We start from the raw sequence: 23,157 nt of genomic DNA, 5'->3' as shown, positions 1-23,157 counted from the left end.
GGCCCACGGGCACCTCTGGTGATGGCAGGAGGCAGTTACGGTGGCCACCTGGGTGAGGGCCGCTCCTGGCACCGAGTGAGTGGAGACCAGGGGTGCTGCTCAGTAGCCCCTGGTGCACAGAACAGCCCCCAACACAGAATGATCCAGCCCAAAACCTCGCAGTGCCAAGGCCAAGGAACCCTGTTCTCTGTGCAGAAAGCTGTTATCCAAAAACTAAAGACGTGGTGCTCTCACTCCAAGAAGAAATCATACCCACAGATCATATTTTATTAGCTGCCACCTTCCATCCATGTCCTGGGTTTTCATTAAATTTTATGAGCTACCAGTACAAATCAATACGATGCACTTTTTTTTTTTAACACACCAGCAGCCTGAGTGTCCCAGAAGTTTTACACAGTGAGTTGACTCTGGGCAAACAGAAGGCAAGGGACCAGAGACACGACCAGCTCATGCATCTGCCGCTGGCTAATAAAGAAATAATTCTCGCATGAATACCGAAGCCACTCAATGTTAACTGCGTTTATTTTTTTAAATCGTTGGAAACTGTAATAAAATGCAAGGAAAAGAAGCATCTTGGTGACTGAATAGACCAGCTTCATTTAAAAAATCATTGAGTTACTCCGCCCCGCGCTGGGGGTGGGGGAACACACGGCAGGACCTTCCCTCCCACTGGACGCTGGCAAGTGGAGTGATCTTTTACAAAACACGTTTTTCTGCATTTTTTTCTCGTGGAAGCCGGAGGCCAGGAAGAGCACCCTGCTTTGAAAAGAGATCGTTTGGTTCACACAGTCAACTTTGGTTTATTTCAACAGGTAAGAAAGTGGTCCCCAGTTCTCCTGAGGAGGAAGTGTGTTTTCTGAGTTTTGAACAAATCGGTTTCCATTTCTGTTCAGGTAAAAGGTGTATTTCTTTCCCTCCGGGGTTCAGTTGCTCCTCCTCAGAAATACTCTTCAGATAAAGTGTCTCTGGGTCTCGTCCCTTGGTGGCCCCACACCTTCCATGTGACACGGGACAGGCTGTCTGCCCGCGGGGTCAGCAGGTGGCATGTCCTTGGACATGGGCATCAGTCTGATGCTCTGAACTGCAAGTTCTCATAATGCAGCTGAAAGTAACCTCTTAAAAAAATATAAAAAGGGAGCTAACTTGGGCTCTCTTAGTAAGGCTTGCAAGCTGGTAATTAAATAAGCAGAATATGACTCATAAGCAAAAAAAAAAAGAAAGTGCACTTTTAAATAAAATTAACAGAGAGAGACGGTTAAAACTACCACCCAAAAGATGAGCAGATTATTTGGGGTTAGTCTTGGGGACGGGGCGATGGTAACGACAGTCACGGGCCGTTTGGCTTTGCCGAGTCCACGCCCGGGGACCCCGACGCGGGCATCTCTGAATTCCACGCGGTCCCCGCGCCCGTCTCCGGGTGTGTCAGCATCCCAGACCGAGGACTCCCGCCCCCGGTAATCACTCAAATGCGGAGGAACGAGCTCGGTCCGGCTCCTGCTGCACAAGCCAAACAGGCGGAGAGAAATGGGGGGCTCTCTTCCCCCACCGTAGGTTTGACTCATCTGTCAAGGTCTTTTCTTGCCCTTTAGGGAAATCTTTTCCTCATCACAGCCACTCCTTCGGTGGTTGCAAAAGGCAAAAAGCAGCGCCTCCCCACGGCTCGCCCTGGGGGCTCATGTTTTCTTGCTGCTTGTCCTCTGCTTCTGTTTGCGGAGGTGGGCTTCGATCTCCTGCCGGAAGACCAGCATCCCTAGCTGCCCGTGGGACGCCTCGTTCATGGCCTTGGACTGCATGCACATCCTGTACTGCTCGGGGGTCAGCTCGTGCACGCAGCGCTTCTCGTGCCAGAGGTGGAAGAGCCCGCGCACGGGCGCGCGCACCACCAGGAGGCTGCTGTGTAGGTACTTGCGGTACAGGTGCACGTCCTCGCCGCCCCAGCCCCTGATGTCCAGGTCGAAGCCCCCTGCGGGCGGAGAACACGCCGCTGACCCACGCCAGCTCAGGTCTCTGCACGGAGCAGGGCACCCAGGGGAGACGTCTCACTGCACCCCCCCCCCCCCACTGATGAGGGTCTATCCGGACCAGAGAACCCGGAAACCCCAGACCGCAGCTCCCGGTCTGCTCCCTCCCGCCCTCGTCCTGTACACGCCCCAGTTCTGGTCCCGCCAGACGCACGAGAGAAGGTGTCCCCGTGGGGAGGGGTGTGGGAGCACCCAGGGGACAGGACCCTCTCTCCTCATCCTGACCAAGCCCCCCACTGGCTGTGACGTCTCTGCTCTGACAGTCGGCCCCTCACCTGCAACCAGAGGGCCTTTCCTCTGTGTGTTCTGAGAGCTGTGTGTGCACATTGTGTATGCATCTGTGGGCACGTGCGTGTGTGTGCAGATGTGAGAGTGCATCTTTGTGTGCGTGTGTGCAGACATGCGACTGCATCTGTGTGCACGAGAGTGCATCTGTGTACATGTGTGTGCGTGCAGACATGTGAGTGCCATCTGTGTGCACGTGGCTGCAGATGTGCAAGTGCATCTGCGTACACGTGTGTGCATCTGTGTACATGCGCATGCTGATGTGTGTATGCGTGCAGAATGTGTATGCATGTGTATGCATGAGTGTGTCTGCATAAGTGTACACACGAGTGCATCTGTGTGCACGTGCATCAAGATGTATGAGTGCATTGTGCATGTGTGCGTGCAGATGTGCAAGTGCATCTGTGTACACGTGTGTGTGCGTGCACGTGTGCATGGTGACAGTGACTGCACCCTCCGGACCTGAAGTGACGTCTGGAAAGCTCAGAGGCTCAGAAGAGAGAAACAAGGACCTTTCCGGGATGTGATTTTCCTGCACCCCCCTGTGCTGCCCTCACTTTCTGGCAGCGCCTGTCACCATGTCTGCACGAGAAGCCGGGAGGCAGACCTGGCTGGAAGGGGGCCCTGGAGGATGTGCTTTGAAGCCGCCCTTATGGGGCAAACTCCTCTTCCCCCAGACTCTGTCCTCTGGGACACTGAGAGGTGCTGGAGGAAACGGCAGGCTCCCCGCTGCCCGGAGTCCCCCTCGGTCCAGCGACCACGTCTGGGGCAGAGAGCGGCCTCCCAGAGGGACCGGCACCGTCTCTGGCCCTGGCTCCCCCGGGGGCGCGGGCAGGGTGGGGGCGGGGGCGGCGCAGCCCTCGGTCTCACCTATGTTGATGAAGTCCGACCGGTACTGGCACGTCATCCCAAACCCGAAGTCTCTCCAGAATCCGGTTTCCTTCTTGATGACCTGTGGGGAGATCACGGCCACTTGAGGGAGGAGGGCGGGGTGGACACAGATGGAGGGTCACAACTGTGAGGGTCCCTGATACACAGCTACTGCCCTGGGTGGGGACATGGATGACAGGACACAGCAAACGCCCCGGTCCCCAAAGGGCCTGTGATTCTGGGCTCCTCTGGCTGGAGTGTTCCTAGGGTGCAGGCTCACACACGCGCGTGCGCACACACACACACACTCAGAAACCAGCCGGGACAGCAGGTTTTGGGCAGCACCATGGAGAAGCCACCTACATGTCTGGTCCGACACCAGCGCTGGCGACAAAGGTGGCCTCAGCCTCTCACAGGCCCAGGTCAGGAGCCAGCCCAGGGCTTGGGAAGTTTAGAGAAAGGGGCAGAACAACCCAGGATTCAGCCGCCCGGGCACAGGGCATGAACAGGGCTGCCCAGGGGACGAGAAAAAACCCCGAGACTGTTGTATGTTCCTGGCTCTGCTCACAGGAGCCCAGGATACGGGCGCTGAGAGGCCAGGCCCTGAGGACACCCTCTGTCCCTTCATCCACAAACTTTTAAAACCAAACTGTCCCCGAGAGCCTGTGAGGCCGGCCAGGCTGGGGACCTGCGGGGCTACAGGAGGGCCTTCCGAGCAAGGACCTGGCCCCGCTCCACACCGCACTGTGCGAGTTCCTTTCCAACATATTTACAGAAACAGCAAGACTTAACAAAATGTTTTTGTTGTTTTTATGTTTTTGGCTGAGGGCATCCCAGCAACGGTTTTGCAACCTTAATAGTTATTTTTCCTGATTGACTCTGGTAGTTGGGGTAGGTGCTTGCAGGTGAGGAGGGCCCTGCTGTCCTGGCTGGGACCCCGGCCTGGTGGCCGCTAACCAGGAACAGGGCCTGGGGGGCGGGGGTGGGGGCAGCAGCGTCCTGTCCCTGCGGGACCACTGGCTGGTGTGTCGGCCTCAGGCAGGCCCCTCAGGTCCTCTGTTTCCTTTCCTTTAATGGGGAGGTAAAGACAAACCTGCCCCCAGGTCTCTCCCAGTCCCAGCATCCAAACACCTCTCCCCTCGCTGCCCCTCCCCCTTCCTGAAGTCTCACTGTCTGCACCGCGGGCGGGGTCACACTTGACAAACCACCGGCAGAAGGGGTGAAGAACTTGACATTTCTTCTCTGTGACCCATGAAACCACGTGATTCACCACAACCTTTGCAGAGATGTGGCTTCCACGACTGTCAGCGCACATCAGGACTGAGGGGGCAGAAGGACCGGGGGAGGTTCCGTCCTCAGCCCCAGCCCAGCCCGATTTCAGAACCAGCATCGCCCCAGGGACCATTTCATCAGTATCGGCAGCAGAGATGCCGCAGGGCAGGAAAGTCTGACAACTCTCCACCGAGTCATTTTTAAACATGGATTCAGTTCCACCCGTCACAGTCCGCTGCAGCGAATGCTTCGCTCTCCTTCCCGGTGGCCGGGACACAGCAAAGTCCTGAATTAAATGCAGGCAAAGGGAAGGGCCGGCATCCGAACTTCAGATGCTTGGTGGAGTCTACCTGGAATTTTAAGAGACAAAGCTCCAAACCCGAAAAGCAGTGAGCCAGCGCTCGGGGAGAAGACGAGGGATCACAAGAGGTCTCCACCCGGGACCCGGCTGCGCGGACGCAGTGCCTGTGCGACACAGACTGATCTGTGAGCAGGAAGTGAGCTACAGGGACACTTACTAACGTCTGCTTTAGAGCTGGACGAAAAGCCAGCATTTGAAGAGCAGCATTCAGGAAATGCTGGAATGTGGAAACCAATCTGGTGATGCCCACAGTCTAACTGTCAGGGCAGGACGGGGGTGCACGGACCCAGGCCATGCCCCACAGGGAAACCACAGGCCTGCAGAGGCCTGACGTGACCTGCCCCTGCCTGCCCCATCCATCTCGTGTCCCCTTCGAACACGTGGGGCTCACAGGTCTCGAAGGCTGGACGCTCGCAGTCTGCCTGGCCAGGGTCACCAGATCCCATTCGCCACTGGCTCTGCTCCAATGCCCCTCACTGAGATGGTCAGCCAGATTCCCCCAGCCAGCATCAGCTCCCATCCCGTGTCACCGTCAGCTGGTTTATCTTCTCTGTAACACGGTGGCTCTCTCAACAATCCTGTCAACGGGTGGTTTCTCTGCTGGCCTCACCCACCACCACCACCAGCGAACGTAAGCTCAGGCCTTGGTCTCGTTTACGGCTGTATCCACAGCATGCGGTTCCCTGTCCAGCACAGAGCGGGGCACTCAGTCCATCCTTCTCCAGAGCACGTAGGGCAGAGATGGCTCCCGGCCGGGGGACACAGACAGAACTCAGTAGGGACTTCTCGTCAGCGAGTGGCTCAGCAAAGGCTGAGGTCCCACTGAGAAAACTCTCAGAACCGTGGGGCTCTGGGCCATGGACAGAAACAGTCTCACCTTTCAGGGTCTAAGCAGAGGGCTCTACTTCTTAGCACCTTTGCATCTAGAAGGGGCACCCCCGTCCGGCTCCAGCACTGATCAGACACACGTCAGTGACCTCCACCCCAGCAGGGGAGGAAGGAACCCCATACCTACCAGAGAAACATCTCCTTTGCCCTGGAGTTCACCCATCTGCTTCCCAGCACCCTCCTCCTCGAACGTGCGTCTCAAGGCTGGCCCCTGCCCGACCCCCCACGGTACCCTCTCCGCACCCCAGGTCCCAGTGGAGCCCCGCCCAGCAGGAACACCCCACAGCAGGACAGTGGTCAAGTCTGCTCTCCCGCAGGAAGGCCCCAGACATGATCTGGGTGGGAGTCACGTGCCAGGAGTGATCATTTTCTATCAGGACCAAAACGCAAAGCGCAAATCGGCGTCTCTCCCCAAAGATGTGGGAAGGCGGCCTCAGTCCGTGCCTGACTTGGCAACTGCCTGTGAAGCAATCTGGGCCATAAAATGAAATGAGTAACAAATTCTCGGGCAGAGTATTTCTTTTAAATCAGAGGGAGGCTGTGTTTGACCTGCCGCATCTCATCAGAAACTCGGAGGCACGCGGCCCCACGTGTGCAGGGCCTCATGCCTGGGGTGATGCTCTGCTGCTGCTGTCTTGAAACTCTTAACACTTTTTCAGCGAGAGCCCTGTGACTTCACTGCGCACTGAGCTGTGCCCATAAGGAGCCAATGGCAGACGCCCCGGGCTTCAGGGACCCCAGCGGGTCCCGAGGCTCAGCGCCCACAAGCACAGGATCCGGGGCTGTTCGCGCTGTTGAGGCAGAGTGACTTGCCCACAGTCACTCAGCCAGGCGTGGCCGAGCCCAGGCCAACCACAGGGCGGCCGTGATGGTTTCCATTTCTTGAGAAATAAGGTACTTCTCAAGCCACAGCTTTCAAAGGATTGCCTTGAGAACCGACTCAAATGCCACCTCCTCCAAGACTGATACTAACCTACCCCTTCCTACAGGTTTTCTTTTATCGGCATCCACGTTAAAGAATGAAGTGTCTTCTGAAGGGCATCAGGCAGGACAAGGCTCCGTCCAGGTCCTCCGTCCAGGTCCCCCGTCCAGGCCCCCCGTCCTGGAAGCCTGTAACCCGGAGCCAGACCCTCTGCCCTCAGGGAAGCATGCAGAGGCTGCAGAACGTGCCCAGCCCCGCAGCAGCTGCAGCCGTAGCCCTGTCCCCGTCACCTGCGTTTCCGGCCCCGCCACTCAGCACGGTGGGCATCCGAACAAGTGACACCCACCTCCACGACTTACGTGGTGGGCAGGACAGCGTGGCTGAGAGAGGACAGGCCTGGGCATTCGCAATGGTGAGGGGATGCCCTGAGCGGGACAGAAGGCAGCTCAGGAGCCTCTGGGCGGGAGGGGCCGCCTGGTGAGCAGCCGGCCTGGGTGTCTCTCGAGCGGGTGAATGTCCAGGTGCTGCAGTTTGCGAACTTCCCTGTGTGATCAGTTTGAGAGTCAGATGCTGGACGGCAGTTAATCCCAAAAGGAACCGGGGCTTCAGTGCTGTGCCGGTGCGGCTGGGGTCTCCTCCCAGCTGTGTGTCCCATGACATCATGAGCAGGCCTGACACAGGTCCCAGGGGAGGGCCGGACACCACGGACAAGGGCCCCCGCTAGGAACCGGATCCTTCCCCTTCAGAGACGGGGCTGTCACACACGTCCGCACACAGCACTCACTTTATCCATAAAGGATTTCTCTTTAATGGAATTAATCTGTGCTTTGGAAACCTATCTCAGGCCAAGGGTGCAGGAGAGACTAGAGTTCAAGGGAGAGGTGGATTCTAAAGACAGACTCCTGCTGCGGCTCAGCAGGAACTGATGAGGCCGGAACCCGGACAGGGAATGTCCAAAGTCAGCACTGATTTAAGTTAGGGTTATTCCTTTCTCAGAAGGCCCTTTTCAAATAAAGCATCAGCAAGGGTCATCTCAGGTTGAAAATGCCACAAATTAAATCCCACGATTTCACTCACTACTCATTACAAAGGTCCGCAGGCAAAAGTAAAGAAAGAAGTAAACTGAATACAAAAAAAAAAAAAAAAAAAAAAAAAAAAACCCATAAATTTGGTTTCTTGCTTCTGTCCGCAGGCAGACGCCATCAAATGTGGCAACAGGCAGAAGCAATAACTGGGGCCCTGACGGGCCATATTTGCAGGGCTGCTGGCAGAGCACACGGAAGCCACTTGTTAGCTACCCTCTGGATCTGGGGGAAGGCTTGATACCGAGGTGCTCCAGGGAAGGCTCTCAAGAATTTAGTAATGGGTACGCGTTGTATCTTTCAAGAGGGAGCCAGAACGAAGCCTTGGCAGGAAGTCTCCCCTAAATCACCACCTCCCATCAGTCCCTCTGTGTTCCCCCTTCTCTGCACCTACGTGTTCTCTCTCCAACGTATTAACTTCTGTGGCTTGATGATCTCCTCTGCTCATTGCCTTTGTGTTTCAGTTCTCATTTAGATCCTAAGCAAGTCTGTTTCCACTGCACTCGGTACAGGCATCCTGGCTGTGGCCTGAGCTGTAGCCGGCTGTGTGCCCCTGGGTGAGTCCATGAGAAGGAAGGGGGTGAGTGAAATGACCTGGGGACTCACTTCCGCATACAGGACACTGTTTCAGGTCTCTGACTCCCCCATGTGCCCCAAGACCAGCTCTCTGCAGGCAGAAAGTGCTCAAAAAAATGGCTCATCCAGGAGCGAGCATAATCAACACTTCTCTGTTCTGGGCAGAGACCCCTTGGTGTCAGAGACAACTGTTGTGTTTCTCTGGGACAAGTCGCCATGAATCCCAACCCTGAAAATACCATTCCTCTGTGATCTGCAGAAGGTCTCAGGTGTATCTGACGGCAAATGTTAAAGGTTGCAGGTAATTCAGAGGCTGCAGCTGTGGACATGGCAACCTGTGCTCTGTTCCTGACCAGACCGCTAATTCTGATGATCTGAGAAAGCGGCTGAACCACGCCAGGCCTCTCACTGAGTTCATGTATGAAGCACACACACACACACAGTACGTGCACATACACAACCCACCTGCGGTATCAGAACCTCACTGGAGGCAGGGAGAACGGTATTACTGCTGAGCTGTGTGGCTCGGGCCCCAGGGGGGAGCAGGCTTGGACACAGTGAGGAATGAACCTTGTCCAGCCTAGAGGAGCCCAGGCTGAAACTTACTGGAAAAGATTTCATCAGCTGCCGGAGGTTAATGTGGGGGGGGGGGGCAGTTACAGGGTGGGGCTGGAGGGAACAGGTTTTGCTACTTCTGGAAGCTTCCACACAGACTCAGCCCTCCACGAGGATTCCATAGAGTGCATTTTCAACGAAAACCAGTTCACTTTCCCAGCACAGGGGAGCGAGGGACACTCATCCCATCAACTCCTCAGGCCCACACAGCGGGCTTCCTCCTGCACCCTGGGCGGCGCCTGGTGGGGAGAAACACGGCTTTGCCTCCCCAGGAGACAGAGCCACCAGGGCAGTGCACAGGGACTCAGTGTGAGCCACACAGCTGGAGACACCACGCCACTCTCTGGCATAAGATCACAGCCCATTTGGGTGGTGACCACAATCATGGAGCATTCTGCCTCGGAAAGGTGTGCCTTCCTGTGGTGCAGGCCCCCCTTCGGGCTTTATCCCCCACCACCATTGCCTGCACTGCTTCTCCCCTGAAGGGGCCAACTGCCGCCTCCACCAGCGAAGACGTCTCCACTCACAGGGGTGCTCAGTGCCATGTGCGGTGGTCCACCGCCCATCACCACCCATGCGCCCAGGGTCTCCACAGAGAAGTCCGCCCACGTGCCTTTGAGAGCCACCTTGCTGGTGACAGGCCCGAGGCGAAAGTCCCCACAAGGCACTGCGACACGTGGGCAAAGTGACGGGGGAACAGGGAGGCCTCTTTCTGACTCCCGCCTCCCATCTGCCAAGTGCAGGGCTTTGCGATAATAAAGGGAAAAGGCGCTGCAGCCATAAATGCCAGGTTCCAAAGCCAGAGAACAAAACTGCGAAGGTGTGAAGCTGCCTTTCTGCAAGGTGCCGTTCCTGCGTAGTTGCCACGTTTAAGTACTGCAAGCGCTTTTAATCGATGAGGCGCCGGGAGCCAAGGCCAGGGCACCTGCCACACTTCCGAGCTACACCGGGCAGCACCCCGCACAGTCCCACTCCCCTCCGCGCGTGCCCAGGTGCCCCCCTCATGGCAGGTGGGAAGCAGCGGCCCCGGCCCCAGACGCCGGCGGGTCGTCACTCACCAGCTGCTGCTCTAAGGGAGGGACTGCGTCGTGGTGGCCGTATATTATCTCCGGGTTGTACTGACTGAAAAGGACTGGGTAGAACACCTTCTTCCCTGCAGGCCAGAAAACACATTTGCTGAAAGCGATGGATTAAACTATTATGCTTCAATGCAAAAATTAAAAAAGAAAAGAAAAATAAAGCTGTTAGGTTTGTTCAGTATATCCCCTCCTTGGGAACACCCCGGGGGTCTGCATCCGCTTTGCCTTTTCCCTTCACCAGCCTCTAACACAGATCTTAAGATGCACGGCGGCAGGTAGACCAGATGGACCGACGCTCGGCTTCCTGGTTCCTGGCACAGGAGTGATGTTCTGGGTGCCGACGGGCTCTGGCACCGGGCACAGCCAGCGGTAGTGGGTGCAAAGGAGGGTCCTGCATTCCGCCCGCCCTGCCAGCTGTTAACCCTTTAACTGCTGGCTCATGGGGCAGTCCGCAGGGACGCCAGAGGGGCGAGGGTGATGCAGGCAGCAGGAACAGACTGAGGGAGCCGCTCACTACCATTTACACCCAAGAGTTTTGATATTTTACCAACCGACACAGCAGTTCCGGTGGCTGTCGGCTGAGTGTCAGCCTTGCTTCTGAGTCACACTCTCTGAAAACCACGTTCCCATCGCGGGTTCTCTCCGCTCAGAGCCCCCCCTGCCCTGGTCACTGCCCACAGCCACGTCTTCCGCTGTGGTTTCCCGAGGCCTTTCCAGACCTCCGTCTTCCCACCACACCAGCTTCCGGGTCGCTCCCTAAAGCTGACGTCCCCGCTGGAAATGGAAAAGGGGTTGTAGACACGAACTTGGGACGGGCCCACGGCACAACCCCAAAGGAAGAGTCGACCCAGATGGTTCTCCCGGTCTCTGGCATTGGGGAAGATGAGGATGATTCGGGAGCAGATGGTCAGCACGGTGCAGAAAAGGACGCCAGGGGAGGGGGGGAGCTGCCCACCTGGCTGCGCGTTCAGCCGGCACGTGTTGAGGAACTCGGAGGTGAAGTAGATGTCCACGTCGCAGAAGAACAGCAGCACGTTGCTCCCCTTCCAGAAGCGGGCGCCCACGTCCAGTCCCTTCCCTCGAGAGAACTCTCCGTTCAGCTGGATGAAGGTGAAGTTCCTGAAGTTGGCGGCTCTGCAAGAGGACACCAGACACCATCACTTGGGCACCCGCGCCTGCATCCCTGGAAGACACCGACCATGGCCCCCGATGTCTCCCCATGTTTCTTCTGGAACCCGGGGGCTCTGAGACCAGCAGTCACAGGCTGGCCCCAACTCGCCGCAGACTCCCTGGGGTTGAGGACACCAGGGAAACCTAGTCTGGTTTTAGCATCTATTTCCTGTTTCTCTGGCAATTTCCCCATTTCGAATTGTGGCTAATGCACGTTCCTTGTGAGGCAGAAAACCTGAACCTCTGCAGACCAGGTCAGCAGGACCCAGGAAGATCTGCAAGCCCCCGGGCCATGCAAGGAGACCGAGGAGTAAAACCACACTGCCATGATCCCCCTGAGCAGCTTGTTATCAGAATTCAAGTCTGGGAGCCGGGAAGGACCATCCTGGTGGACAGCCACCCCCAGAATCCCCAGACAGACCCACACCTGACTCCTCCCCACCCTCGGGTACAGCAGCCCAGCATGGTGAGGAGAATGCGGACTTGGACCCAGAGGATTAGGGCGTCTCGGACCCGGCTCTCCCAAGGGTTCACTCTGAGATCAAGGCAATCCCTAGGTGAGCGTTGGCTACTGCTGGGACCAGCACAGGCCAGTGGTCATGTGGGCTGTTCTTTCCCCAGAGCAGCAGAACCTTCTGAAACGGGGCGTGTCTTGTGCAAAAGTTCCAGGAATTCATTCAGTGCCCTGTGGGACACGGACTGTCCTCTCCCGGACAGAACCAGAGAACCACTCAAGTCCCATGCGAGCTCCTGTTGCCACCTGTGCAGGGACTGACCCCCGCTGAGCCCTCCCTCACCCGGCCTAGCCCATCCCCCAGCTTCTCTCTAATCCTGATGCCTCAAAACAAGCACTAAACTCCATCTCCACTGTTTAAACTCTGAACACAAATACAGAGTCATAAACCTTTCAAATGCCGAGCTGCACTTTTATCTGATGCTTTAATCAGTGGAATGAGTTCTGCTCCCCCTTGACCTGTCCACCTTTTCTCAGACCTGGTTTTTTCATTCTGGGAATCAGGCCCAACCTTGTCTGAGTCCCATGCCAGGCGTGTTTTTCAGATCAAGGCAGGAGGCCCAGTGCCTGGAGGAGGGCCGGACTGAGAGTCAGAAACCCGGGAGCCACACCGGCTGGGTGTCAACAGGTGAATGCCTAACCCAGCCCTGCCTCTCACTGATCTGGGGCAGGTCACTCGCTTCCTCGTTGCAAAGCCTCCAGCTGCAGAGCCCAGGCCCTCCACAGCGAGAAGGTCTGTGGGTGGAGGCTCAGCTCAGCACTGGCCTCCGCGGGCAGGTACTTCCTTCTGTCAGGGTGGGCGGCCCCGGTTCACGCTTTCTGTGAATCGCCTGGAGGCTGAGCTCCAAGCCTCCACGGCCCTCGGCCTGGCCCCGCTTAGGGACAGCACTGCCTCCTGTCCCCAGGGAAGAGGTGGGGCGAGGCTGCTTACGCCCCAGAGGTTTCTAACGCCCTGGTTTCTCTAAGTGCAGCTCAGCCCGCTTCTCCCTGCCCTACCTGGTCAGTTTTCAGGAAAGTTCTTCCCTGGGGAGATGCCCGGATTTCCACCTGTTCATCTAGGGAGCCTCCAGCCAGCCTCACAGGACGTCCCCACGACCCAGGGCCCCTCCTGCCCTCACAGCCATAGCAGGTCTCTTTCTCCGTCTGTCTCACAGTGACTATCCAGGGGGCCCGCCCAGACCACAGGGCCATCTGTCAGCTAACTTCCAGAGCAGGGAGGGCTGGCCTGCCCAAGCCCCAGACCCTCGTCCAGGTGACGAGGCGCCTCCTCGCTGAGGTTTCCTGGGATCCATCACTGGAGAGTTCAGACAGAACACCACTTCACAGCTGAGCAGCAGCAAGCAACTTCTGCCCAGACAGGAGGCATGCAGTTCCTTAATACGCTGCGTGACCGAAACGTGGGATTTTTTCTGGAACAGCCTACGGTCCGTTTGTGTTAACACAGCAAACATTTACACAAATAGCATATTTGCTATTCACTGTGTAGAATATCAAACATTGACACAGAGTCATGTTGAATTCTTCAGGAAGCTTACAGGCAGCATCAGAAAGGGAGGTGACCGCGTTGAAGACACGACCAGCCTGGAGGAGAGTCAGCTGAGCGCTACAGATGCAGAGAGGAGTAGGGGACACACTCACCCAACGCCGTGGTTGATCTAGTTTGTTCTGTCCCCAGATTCCCCAAACCCTGGTCTCAGCTCTGCTCTGCAGCAGAGGAGGGTGGGGTGAGGAGCGGGGGTGGGCTGGCCTGTCAGTCACTGTCCCTGGCAAAAGGGGTGGGGACCGCTCACTGTGCCCGATGCTTGAGTTGACCTCGATTTAGAAGAATTTTTTTTTAGTCTTAAGACATCAACCTCTGTGCTTCCATGTGCTGCCTGCGGAGAAAGAGAACTCAGGGAAACGGATGCTGGGGACCCTCTGTGTGGCCTGATGCCAATGGCATCCCACCTCCCCACAGGGATGAGACAACCCCAGCACCAGCCAACCTGAACGTACACTAAACCCCTCTCTGGCGTGTCCGCAGGCCGCACAGGAGGCCCAGGACACGGCACCCAGCTGTGCATGCACTGTCCTCCTTACCCTGCGCTGTCCAGCCTCCCATCCGCCCTGACCAACGCTGGCCAGCAGGGGACGTCAGGGGTCTGGACAAGAACACACACAGCAGCAGGGTGGTGACGGGTCACAGCTGGCCCGGGAAGCACCATCAGAAGTCCTGGGCACTGGAGAGGCCCGGGGCCAACTCTGTCCTCCATCTGTGGTTCCCAGCATGGCTGCCAGGTCCCTGCGCTCAGTCACACGTCCGTCTACATACAGAGAGCGGTGCTGTCTTCCCCCGACCGCTCGACACAGCACTTCCTCCAACCAACCAGTACCTGGAGGACCCCTCCTTCTCTTCTCTTGCTGGTGGGAGAGTTCTCTGATAATTAACCAGTGATCTGCTGAGAAAGGGGGCTGAGCTGGAAACACCAGGAAAGGAACCAGGATGACCTCACGCCCCTGCTCTCCAGAACAGAGAGTAACGGGCTGCCGAACAGTGGGGCCTGGAGGGGGCGCCTCCGCCCATCTCAGACCCACTGGCCTCAGCTCGGATGCACGAGGGGGAAGGGAAGCCGGCTTCTGCAGGAGAACGCAGCCCCTCCCTCCACGTGCTCCACATCTTCCCTCAGAGGGACGCTCCCCTGGCCAGAGTGCCCTGTCCTGCAGTGCCTGAGCAGTGAGTAAAGAGGCTGAGCAAAAACAAGGACGCGTGTCAACACAGAACACTGATTTGCCCAACAGGGTCTGGCAGGCATGGGTTTGGGAACGTGCACCCCACGACCCCAAGGCTACAAGCCCAGAGGAGGCCCGTCGAGGTGCACAGGGAGGGGCCCTGTTCAGTCCTCCGTCCACCCCCACCCCTCTCTAGGTGACCAGCCAGAAGATGCTCTCTTTGGGCTCCCAGGGGTTTAGTCCCCTTGTGCCCAGTGCTTTCCTGTGCTCCATGCACTTGACAACCTGGTCTGTCCTCTAAACCCCTGGGTTGTCTCATTTCTATCTTCAAAGATTTTCGGGTGCTAGGCAGTAAGTGGTGTCCGCGGGGACACAGTGTGTGGTCAGTAAACACTGAACGAATCAGGAGATGGGTCGATGGGAAGCACTCGGACCTGTCACTGTTGGAGGCGCTGCCCCAGGACGCCACCTCCTTCCCTTGGGTGGCCCCGGAGAAGCCCCCCACCACGGAAGTCCCCCGCCCACATCAGAAAGAGGCTCCTACCAACACGTTCCATGGACAGGCACAAATCCAAGCTCTTAAGAAAATGCCAAATATGTAAATAACCAAAAAAAAAAAAGGGGGGGGAGAGAGCTGAGAAAAATAAGATGCAATTAGGTTTGAAGTATTTAATTTACCCATACAAAGAAATGCGCCATTTCGCGGCATGTCTAAAGGAATGGGCATCTTCACGGTAGAATGTGGGCGTTACATTTTCTACTGTGTAATTTCCTATTATGAATCGGAGTGTGCAGTTCCAAGAGGCCACATGATTGCTCGTAATTGCTTCTTCTCTTTTCTTCTTGAATTGTGTTATTGACTGACGAAACTCTCGAGTTTCTCATTCAATTCCTTTCTGTTACATAATAAATCTGGTGCACGGGGACTCCTCCAAGTTAGATAGAGTCCTGCTGACAGAGGTTAAAATGATCCGAGGAAACTCCTGTTTCTACTGGAGATTTAATTTATCTAACTGACTTGCATTTCCCAGAATGGCTAGATCAAAGATGGTAAAAGATCTTGCTGCCTAATGTGATTTCCTCTAATACAGACTTCCCACCGTTGCAAGGAAATTCTCTTACTGTGACTCTTCCCACAATAGCCTTTCATTAAAAAAAAAAAACTTTATAATTTACATATTCAATGTATAACAAAAATTTAAATCTAAAAGCCCTGAATACTGACACTGCTTAAGGCCAGGACTAGATGTCTTTACAGGTCAATTACACCACACATTTAAAGAATTAATACCAATCCTCAAAATTTTCCAAAATACTGAAGAGGAAAGAACACTTCCAAACTCATTTTGAGGCCAGCATTATCCTGATACCAAAGTCAGACAAAAACATTACAAGAAAAGAAAATTAAAGGCCAATATCCCTGAACATAAAGCAAAATCCTCAACAAACACTAGCAAAGTGAATTCAAGAGTTCATTCAAAAGATCATACACTATGACCAAGACAGATCCATCCCTGAGATGCAAGGATGGTTCAACATCCACAAATTAATAAATGTGATACACCACATTAACAGAATGAAGAATCAAAAATATATTAGCATTTCAGTAGATGTAGAAAAGGCACTTGACAAAAGTCATCATCCTTACGTGATAGAAACTCTCAACAAATTAGGTATACGAGGAATGTACCTCAACATAATAAAGGCCGCATATGACAAGTCCGCAGCTAACATCATACTCAGCAGCAAAAATTGAAAAGCCTTTCCTCTAAGATCAGGAACAAGACAAGGCTGTCCACTCTCGCCACTTTTATACAGCACAGTGTTGGAAGTCCTACCCAGAGCAATTAAGCAAGAAAAAGAAAGAAAATGCATCCAAACTGGAAAGGAAGAAGCAAATAGTAAAACTGTCACTACTTGCAGATATATGATATTCTGTACAGAAAACCCTAAAGACTTCACCAAAAAACCATTAGAACTAATAAACGAATTCACTAAAGTTGCAGGATACAAAATAACTATTAAAAAGTCAGTTGTGTGTCTATCAACACAGATATATAATTATTGCTTTATATAGTTTTCTTTTAAATCAGATATTAAAAAATTATAAACAAAAATACTTTGTTAGGCCTAATAAAACAACAACGAAAAAATGTACTGTATTTCATATTTCCCTATGTAGTTAATTTTACTGGTGGCTCTGAATTTCTTTCATGGGGATTTGAGTTTGTGTCCAGTGTCCTTTTTTCATCAGATGTGTGGAGTTTGGGGCCATTATTTCTTCAGTTATTTTTTTCTGCCCCCCTCTCTCTCTCTTCTGTCTTTCTGGGACTCCCTTTATGTCTATGTTGGCATTCTTGATGATATCCTCCAAGTCTCTGGGGTTTGCTCAGTTACTTCATCCTTTTTTATTTCTGTTTCTCAAACTGGATCATATCAATTGGCCTATTTTAAAGTTCACTGATTCTTTCTTCTGCCTGTTTAAACCTCATGTTGAGCTCCCCCAGTGAATTTTTTTTATTTCAGACATTGGACTTTTCAACTCCAGATTTTCTATTTGGTTCTTTTTATCTAACTGTTATCTCTTTATTTGGTGAAACATGGTTCTCATACTTTTCTTTAGTTTTTTTAAACACAGTTTCTTCTAGTTTTTGAACCTAGTTAATATAGCTGATTTAATGCCTTTGTCCAGTAAGTGCAGCATCTGGGCTTCTTCAGGAACAATTTCTAATGACTGATTTTTTTTTCCCCTGTGCATAAGCCATACTTTCGTGTTTCTTTGCATGCTTCATAATATTTTGTTCAAAACTAAACATTTTAGATAATGTAATGTGGCAATCCTGGAAAACAGAATCTCCTCCCTCCCCAGGGTTTCGCTGTTGTTGCTATTTGTTGTTTGTTTGTTTAGTGAGTTTCCTGAACTAATTCTAGAAAGTGTATTATTGTGTGTGACCACTTAGTGGTCAGTTAATGACTAAACAGGGATTTTCTTAAATGCTTGGAACCAGTTAAGCTCCCTGTCTTTCTTGTGTGCATGGTGGGGACTCTGCATGCATGGTGGGGATTCTGTGTGCATGGTGGGGACTCTGTGTGCATGGTGGGGACTCTGCGTGCATGGTGGGGACTCTGCGTGCATGGTGGGGGTTCTGTGTGCATGGTGGGGTATGTAATTAACACTCAACCAGACAGGTAACAACTTACCTGAGCCTTTACTTCCTTCCTGCAGACAGCCTCAAGATCAGTCAAGGTGAAAGGTGAGGGCCTTCTCGGGTCTTTCCTAAGTATGCACACAGCCCTAGAACTGTGCATGGCCTCTGGATTCCCAGGAATGTGCTGGAGCTTTCAGAGCCCCATGGAGACCTCACTCCCCAGATTCACACTGTGAGCTTTCTAGTTCTTCTATTGTTTGTCCTAACTCTTATCTACCGCCTTAAGCAGCCACAAAGTTAAAGATTTCCTATCATTGTTTTTCAGTAAATACTCCTGGATAAATACTCCTGGATTTTCCACTGGGAGGGCTCCGAGTCAGGCCCAATAAAGACAACCTTGTGAGTAGGGTCTTCCAGGGAACCCCCAGGCAGGTCAAAAAATGACAATTCTCTGAGAATAATGCTCCCAAGGAGCTCCAACCCCATTCTGGCCCCCCGTGGCTGGCAGGTTGTGGCTCTTGTGGGTTGTTGGATTTCAAGGTTATTGAAGAGCTCAAAGTGCAGGGCGGCACTGAGGCAAGTTAAAGTTCCTCAAAGCTCCCTGTGCGCACCAAAATTCAGTCATCTAGGTAACACTTTCCAGATTGTGACAAGCTTTGTTTAATTACCATGGTTCTTTAAAAAAAAAAGTTGACTCTGACCATTTTTACTAATCTTCTCATTGCTTTTATGGAGGGGAATTTTGCAAGGTCTTTATTGCACCATTTTTACTGGCATGACCTTTCTTTCTTTTAACTGTTGCATTTTACTCCATTGTATGAACTTGATATCATTTACTTTTTTCCATAATATATTTTGCCCCAATTTTTCATTTGAAAAAAATTTAAACTTTCAGAAATGTTGTAAGAACAGTAAAGTACGCACATACCCTTCACCCAGGTTCACTGAGTGCTAACACTTTGCCATATTTCCTTCCTTCTTTCCTCTGAACCCTTTGAGGTTACAGACATCATGGCAACTTCATCCTCAAAGAGAGGTACTTCCCTAGAACCAGGACACTCTCCTTTACAACATTTAACAATGTAATAATTGCACTCAGGACATCTAATGTCACAACACTACAATCTATAGGCCATGTCTGACTCCCTCAAAGAACAACTTGGAATGTCTAAAAATGATATTCCACAAAGAGCTGATCACCAAGCAGCCGTGCTTGGCCCCTTCCCTGGCAAGTGCTGAGTGAGATGCCACAGGCCTGAGATGCTGCCTCCGTCTGTGAGGTGCTGCCCAGGGCCTAAGACTCTGTGTCTGCTGGGAAGGAATGCATCGTGTAGCTGTTTTCATTTTAGCAGATGAGAATCTTATCTAAAAATTCTTTGCTTATGAAGCAATATTAAAATGGAGCAACAATTCTGCTCAAATTTCAGGAACAAGTCAAAACAATACAAGCTTTCCTCACAATTTTCTTCTGGTATGTCCCGGTAAAATGTTTCCCAGGGTACATGTGAAGCAAATCCCTTCAAAGCATGAAATGCTGACGACACCACGGCAACGTGGCAGGTTCCTGACCACACACACACATACATACACATACACAAACACAGCCCTCTCTGAGGCCACATCCTTGCAGGACAGGGCAGTCTCAGAACTAGTGCTTCAATCTCAGTGACAATTCCTCTGGAAGATCCTTTGAGTCCTCACAACTGGACAAAGGTGAAGAGTCAACGTAATAAATTATAACATGTGCCAGCCCATCCATCAATACGATTTTTAAAAATTTCCTAATATGTAGCTCCAAACAAACATCCACCTGGGCCCAAATTTCTCGGAGTGTGGGCCATGGACCAACCACGTCAGCATCACAGGTTGAGTCCATTCTAAGTGTTGGCTCCCAAGCTTCGTCTCAGAATTAATGACTCAGAATTTCTGTGGCTGGATCCCAGGAATCTGCATTTTTAAAAGTACCCCATATTTGTTCAAAATATGGTTATTTTGAGAACCACTTAGTTAGGCTGTAGTCTGAGATTCACTTATTCTGTGGAATCAAAATTAGATACTGAGAACTGATTTGTACTGTTATCTCTGGCAGTGGCTTTTAAATATTTTGACCACATCCCTCACCCTTACAAAGGAATGGGTATTATATATCATGACACAGCAAACACACACGGACACGGGACTTAAAGTTCCATGAAACAGTATTTATCTTTACTAGCTGTGATGCATTCTGATAACCTTCTATCCTATTCTATTTTGATTTTTTAAAAACGCTGCACATAGCTCACTAAATCAATTTCACAACCCTCTAATGAATCATAAACTGTAGTTTGCCAAACCCTGACCTGCAGCAGTCAACTGAGAGGTACAGCTCAACTGAGTAAGCACAAACCAAGAGAGAAGGAGAGAAATATTGCACAGTTGTCATTAAACTAGATTTTTCACAGATAATTTTAAAATATATATATTTAGCTAGATTTAGAAGTTAAATCACAATGCTGATAGCCAAATGAAATAAATTCCATTTAAACTGGTTTCAAATCTTATTACTTTCAGTGAACAATTACGGGCTTGCTTTTGGAGTGAGAATTTGGCACGACATTAAGACTGGGAGTCCTGGGGGTCATGGACAAGGTTCAGTTCTGGCCACCCCACGTGTCCGGGGTGGCAGCCTGAGTAGCCACCTCTCTAAGCCTCAGTTTCCTCATCTAGGAAATAAGGTTAATATCAGCTTCTATCTCATAAGGCTGCTGTGAATATTAAATAATTCATGTTAATAATAATGACTAGTATTATTAAAGATAAGACGTATCTGAACAAAAAGCTTTACCATCTTAAAAGAATGATAGAATGATATTTAAATAAAGCTGCCTAGGTAAGTGTTCACATAGATTACTACATGTACAATTCATATGCACCTGGCACTGTCCTCCGGATGAGCCCCCGCCCATTCTCTGAGTGATCTGTACCACTTAGTTAAGCAGGTTAGAATCTAGTTACAGGCAAATCAGATGCCAAGTCCCAAATATAAGAGAGGCGCAGAGTCAGGGGAGGACAGGAGGTCGGGAAGAGCTCCAGGGTGGGGATCTGGGTGGGGATGGATGGGTAGGGGGCTGAGAAAGTGGAAAGGAGGGTGGCAGAAACGCCAGACATATATGAGAATAATGGGGGCCAAGAAGACAAGCACTCTGTGCCCCCAGTCTGGCTGCGGGGCAGTGAGCCATTGAGACCAGGTTAGATGTAAGAGCCCGTCTGGGTATGCTGGGATTCTGAGCATTTGTCTGGAAGCTGCGGCTGCAGGCAGCCGTGTGAAACCAACCCAGGCTGGTGGCAGAGGGCAGGGCACTCCCAGAGGCCGTCTGATCAGAGCCAGGCCTTGGAGACATGCCCCCGGCATCAATGACATTGTCCCTGCATTGTGACCAGTGAACAGAACGAGGGCGTCCACAAAGAGAGTGGGGCTCCAGTGAACTCACCCACATTTCTGCAGCACTGATCATAGCACTGACGGACTCAGGCTCCAGCACAAAGTCCCTCCATCCCTGGAAATCTGCCGAAATTGTAAGGAAACCATCCCTGCCGCTCAATGATCCTACTTTTCCTGTTCAGAGTGTGCTCACTCTTGGCTCGTCAAGCACCCTTCTGATGGAGAATCCAACGTGCCAGGTGATGGGACATGGAGAAGATCGCCTGGAGAGTCTCGAGCCTCCGGCCACTGTCACAACACTGTCTAACCTGGCCTTCCACCCTTCCGCCAGAAGCAGGTAAAGCTGGGTGTATGTGTCTATCAGCAAGGGTGTGATCACCTTTTGACGGGGTCTTGATCCTCTGGGGTACCTCTGAGTCACCTGGATTGATACTTGAAAATACTCGGAAAGGAGGCAGCTGGCTGCAACCATGGCATCTCTCGGGCAGCCCCTGGGGTGGACGGCCACGCTCCCAGCAACCATTCTCCACCCTGGCTGCATGTCAGAATCAGCTGGGACACATAAAAAGATCCACACCTTGGGGCTGGCTACTCCCAGAGATGCCAAAACCCTTCCACTGGGCAGAGGACATGAATCCCAGTACCTCACACTCCACATTCCCAAGCAGAGGCAAGGACACTGCAGTGCACTGGAGTGAGGACGCTGCTCTTCCACTTACACTGAAGATATTCAATTATTTTATTCTCTTTGCTCTCCCTTCGATGGGTGCCATGGCTTTAAACTGGTACTAGTTTTAAACTCTTAACTCCTTACTGCTTTAGAAGGGAGATCAGCCTTCTATAAAGGACCCGACAGTAAAGAGTTTAGCTTTGGGAGACACGCAGTTTCTGTCACCACTCCTCAGCCCTGCCGCTGAGCCCCGAAAACAGCCTTAAAGAACAGGTAAAGCCATCAGCCCGGCTGCGCAGCAATACAACTTTATGTACAAAACCAAGAGTGGACAAAGTGTGACCAGTGCGCTGCTTCGGAAGTTTAAATAATAATGAGCATTTTGATCTTGTGCCCAGGAACACCAAACTAGAAACAGATCCGGAAAACAAACGGAGCAACTACCCTCGGTCTTGGCATCTTATCCTGTGACTAACATCCTATTCCCATCTACTGGAAACTCAAAACAGAGGGCCGTGCTGACACTCAGATACGGACCTGCTCAGACTACTCCTGCCACCGAGTACCTCCGACCACCCTCCCAACTGCACTTATGGAGAGACCCGACTGCCCACCGAAGCCTGCGGTCCCCATGCGAACCCCAGGGAGGGCCAGCACCGCCCGCCTTCCTCACCCATAGAAAATGCTACAGATCCACTCTCATTAAACAAATGGGCTTGTCCATTTACTTTGGCAGGAAACCCCGATCGCTTCTGCTCTTGACTACATTTCTCGCCCTGTGTAACTGAGGGACGAGGCACCCACACAGCCTCAGCCCAGAGTTGTTGGTTAAACAGCTTCTGTTCACCTGCGGAGGTTTAACCTCAGATCCAGGGTCACTTCTGCCTTTGCCTAATCTCTCAAAATGCAGAATCAACAAAAGACAGAAGGGTGGGCCTGTCTGCCAAGTGGACGAGATGGGGCCTGGACACCACTCTTGGTCCAATGAGCAGAGGCTCCCTGCATGGCTGCGCTCTCCCCAGTCCCCCACCCGCCCCTGCTCCCCACCCTGGCTGCTCCAGCTGGCTGTCCCCACCACGCACTGGACGCCTGGCACAGTGAGGACGGGTGCGAGGCGGGCGGTCCCCGGGAAGGAGGCGCAGGACCCCCGACACGCGCCAGCCCGTCCCTCTCCCTGCTGGCCCATGGTGGGGAGGGACCCGAAGCAGCTCGGTTGAGCACCGCCACGCTCAAGGACCGCGACTCCTCCCCGCGGCTCCACGTCATACTTACTTGGACGTGTTTTCAAGGATTCCTTTGACCTCGTTCATTTCTTCTTTTCCAAAGTAAACGACGGTGAGATGAATTCTCCCATCCTGTTGGATGCACATCTCCCTAGAAAACAAAACATGTATGTCTGGTCCTGCGCTCACCATGACAGGCAAAGCCCAAACAACACAAATACAAATTCTGCAGCATGCAAAAAGGGCCCTAAGCAAGCTGACTGAGCGGCCGGAAGGGCAGAGAGGGGGCAAGACAGTTCTGGCTGGCTGTCACCGTTACCCGTATTC

General features: G+C 52.6%; 1 protein-coding gene across 9 annotated transcripts in view; it reads right to left on the bottom strand.

The window, feature by feature from the left end:
- Positions 1-504: 504 nt before the first annotated feature.
- The window catches only part of CSGALNACT1 (chondroitin sulfate N-acetylgalactosaminyltransferase 1), a 256,501-nt gene continuing 233,848 nt past the window's right edge, over positions 505-23,157 (bottom strand). For all 9 annotated transcript variants that reach the window (XM_064477394.1, XM_064477395.1, XM_031439993.2 and 6 more), the window contains 5 exons: positions 22,880-22,981; positions 10,927-11,105; positions 9,951-10,045; positions 3,177-3,258; positions 505-1,963 (listed from right to left, as the gene is read on the bottom strand). In XM_064477394.1, the coding sequence (XP_064333464.1) occupies positions 1,674-1,963; positions 3,177-3,258; positions 9,951-10,045; positions 10,927-11,105; positions 22,880-22,981 (748 nt within the window). In that variant the 3' untranslated portion in view covers positions 505-1,673. The remainder of the gene's footprint in view (positions 1,964-3,176; positions 3,259-9,950; positions 10,046-10,926; positions 11,106-22,879; positions 22,982-23,157) is intronic.

The sequence above is a fragment of the Camelus dromedarius genome, chromosome 22, assembly GCF_036321535.1.
Source record: "Camelus dromedarius isolate mCamDro1 chromosome 22, mCamDro1.pat, whole genome shotgun sequence".
Taxonomy (NCBI): Eukaryota; Metazoa; Chordata; class Mammalia; order Artiodactyla; family Camelidae; genus Camelus; species Camelus dromedarius.
Note: the sequence above shows the minus strand (reverse complement) of the source record. Positions and strands in the feature narration are given on the sequence as shown.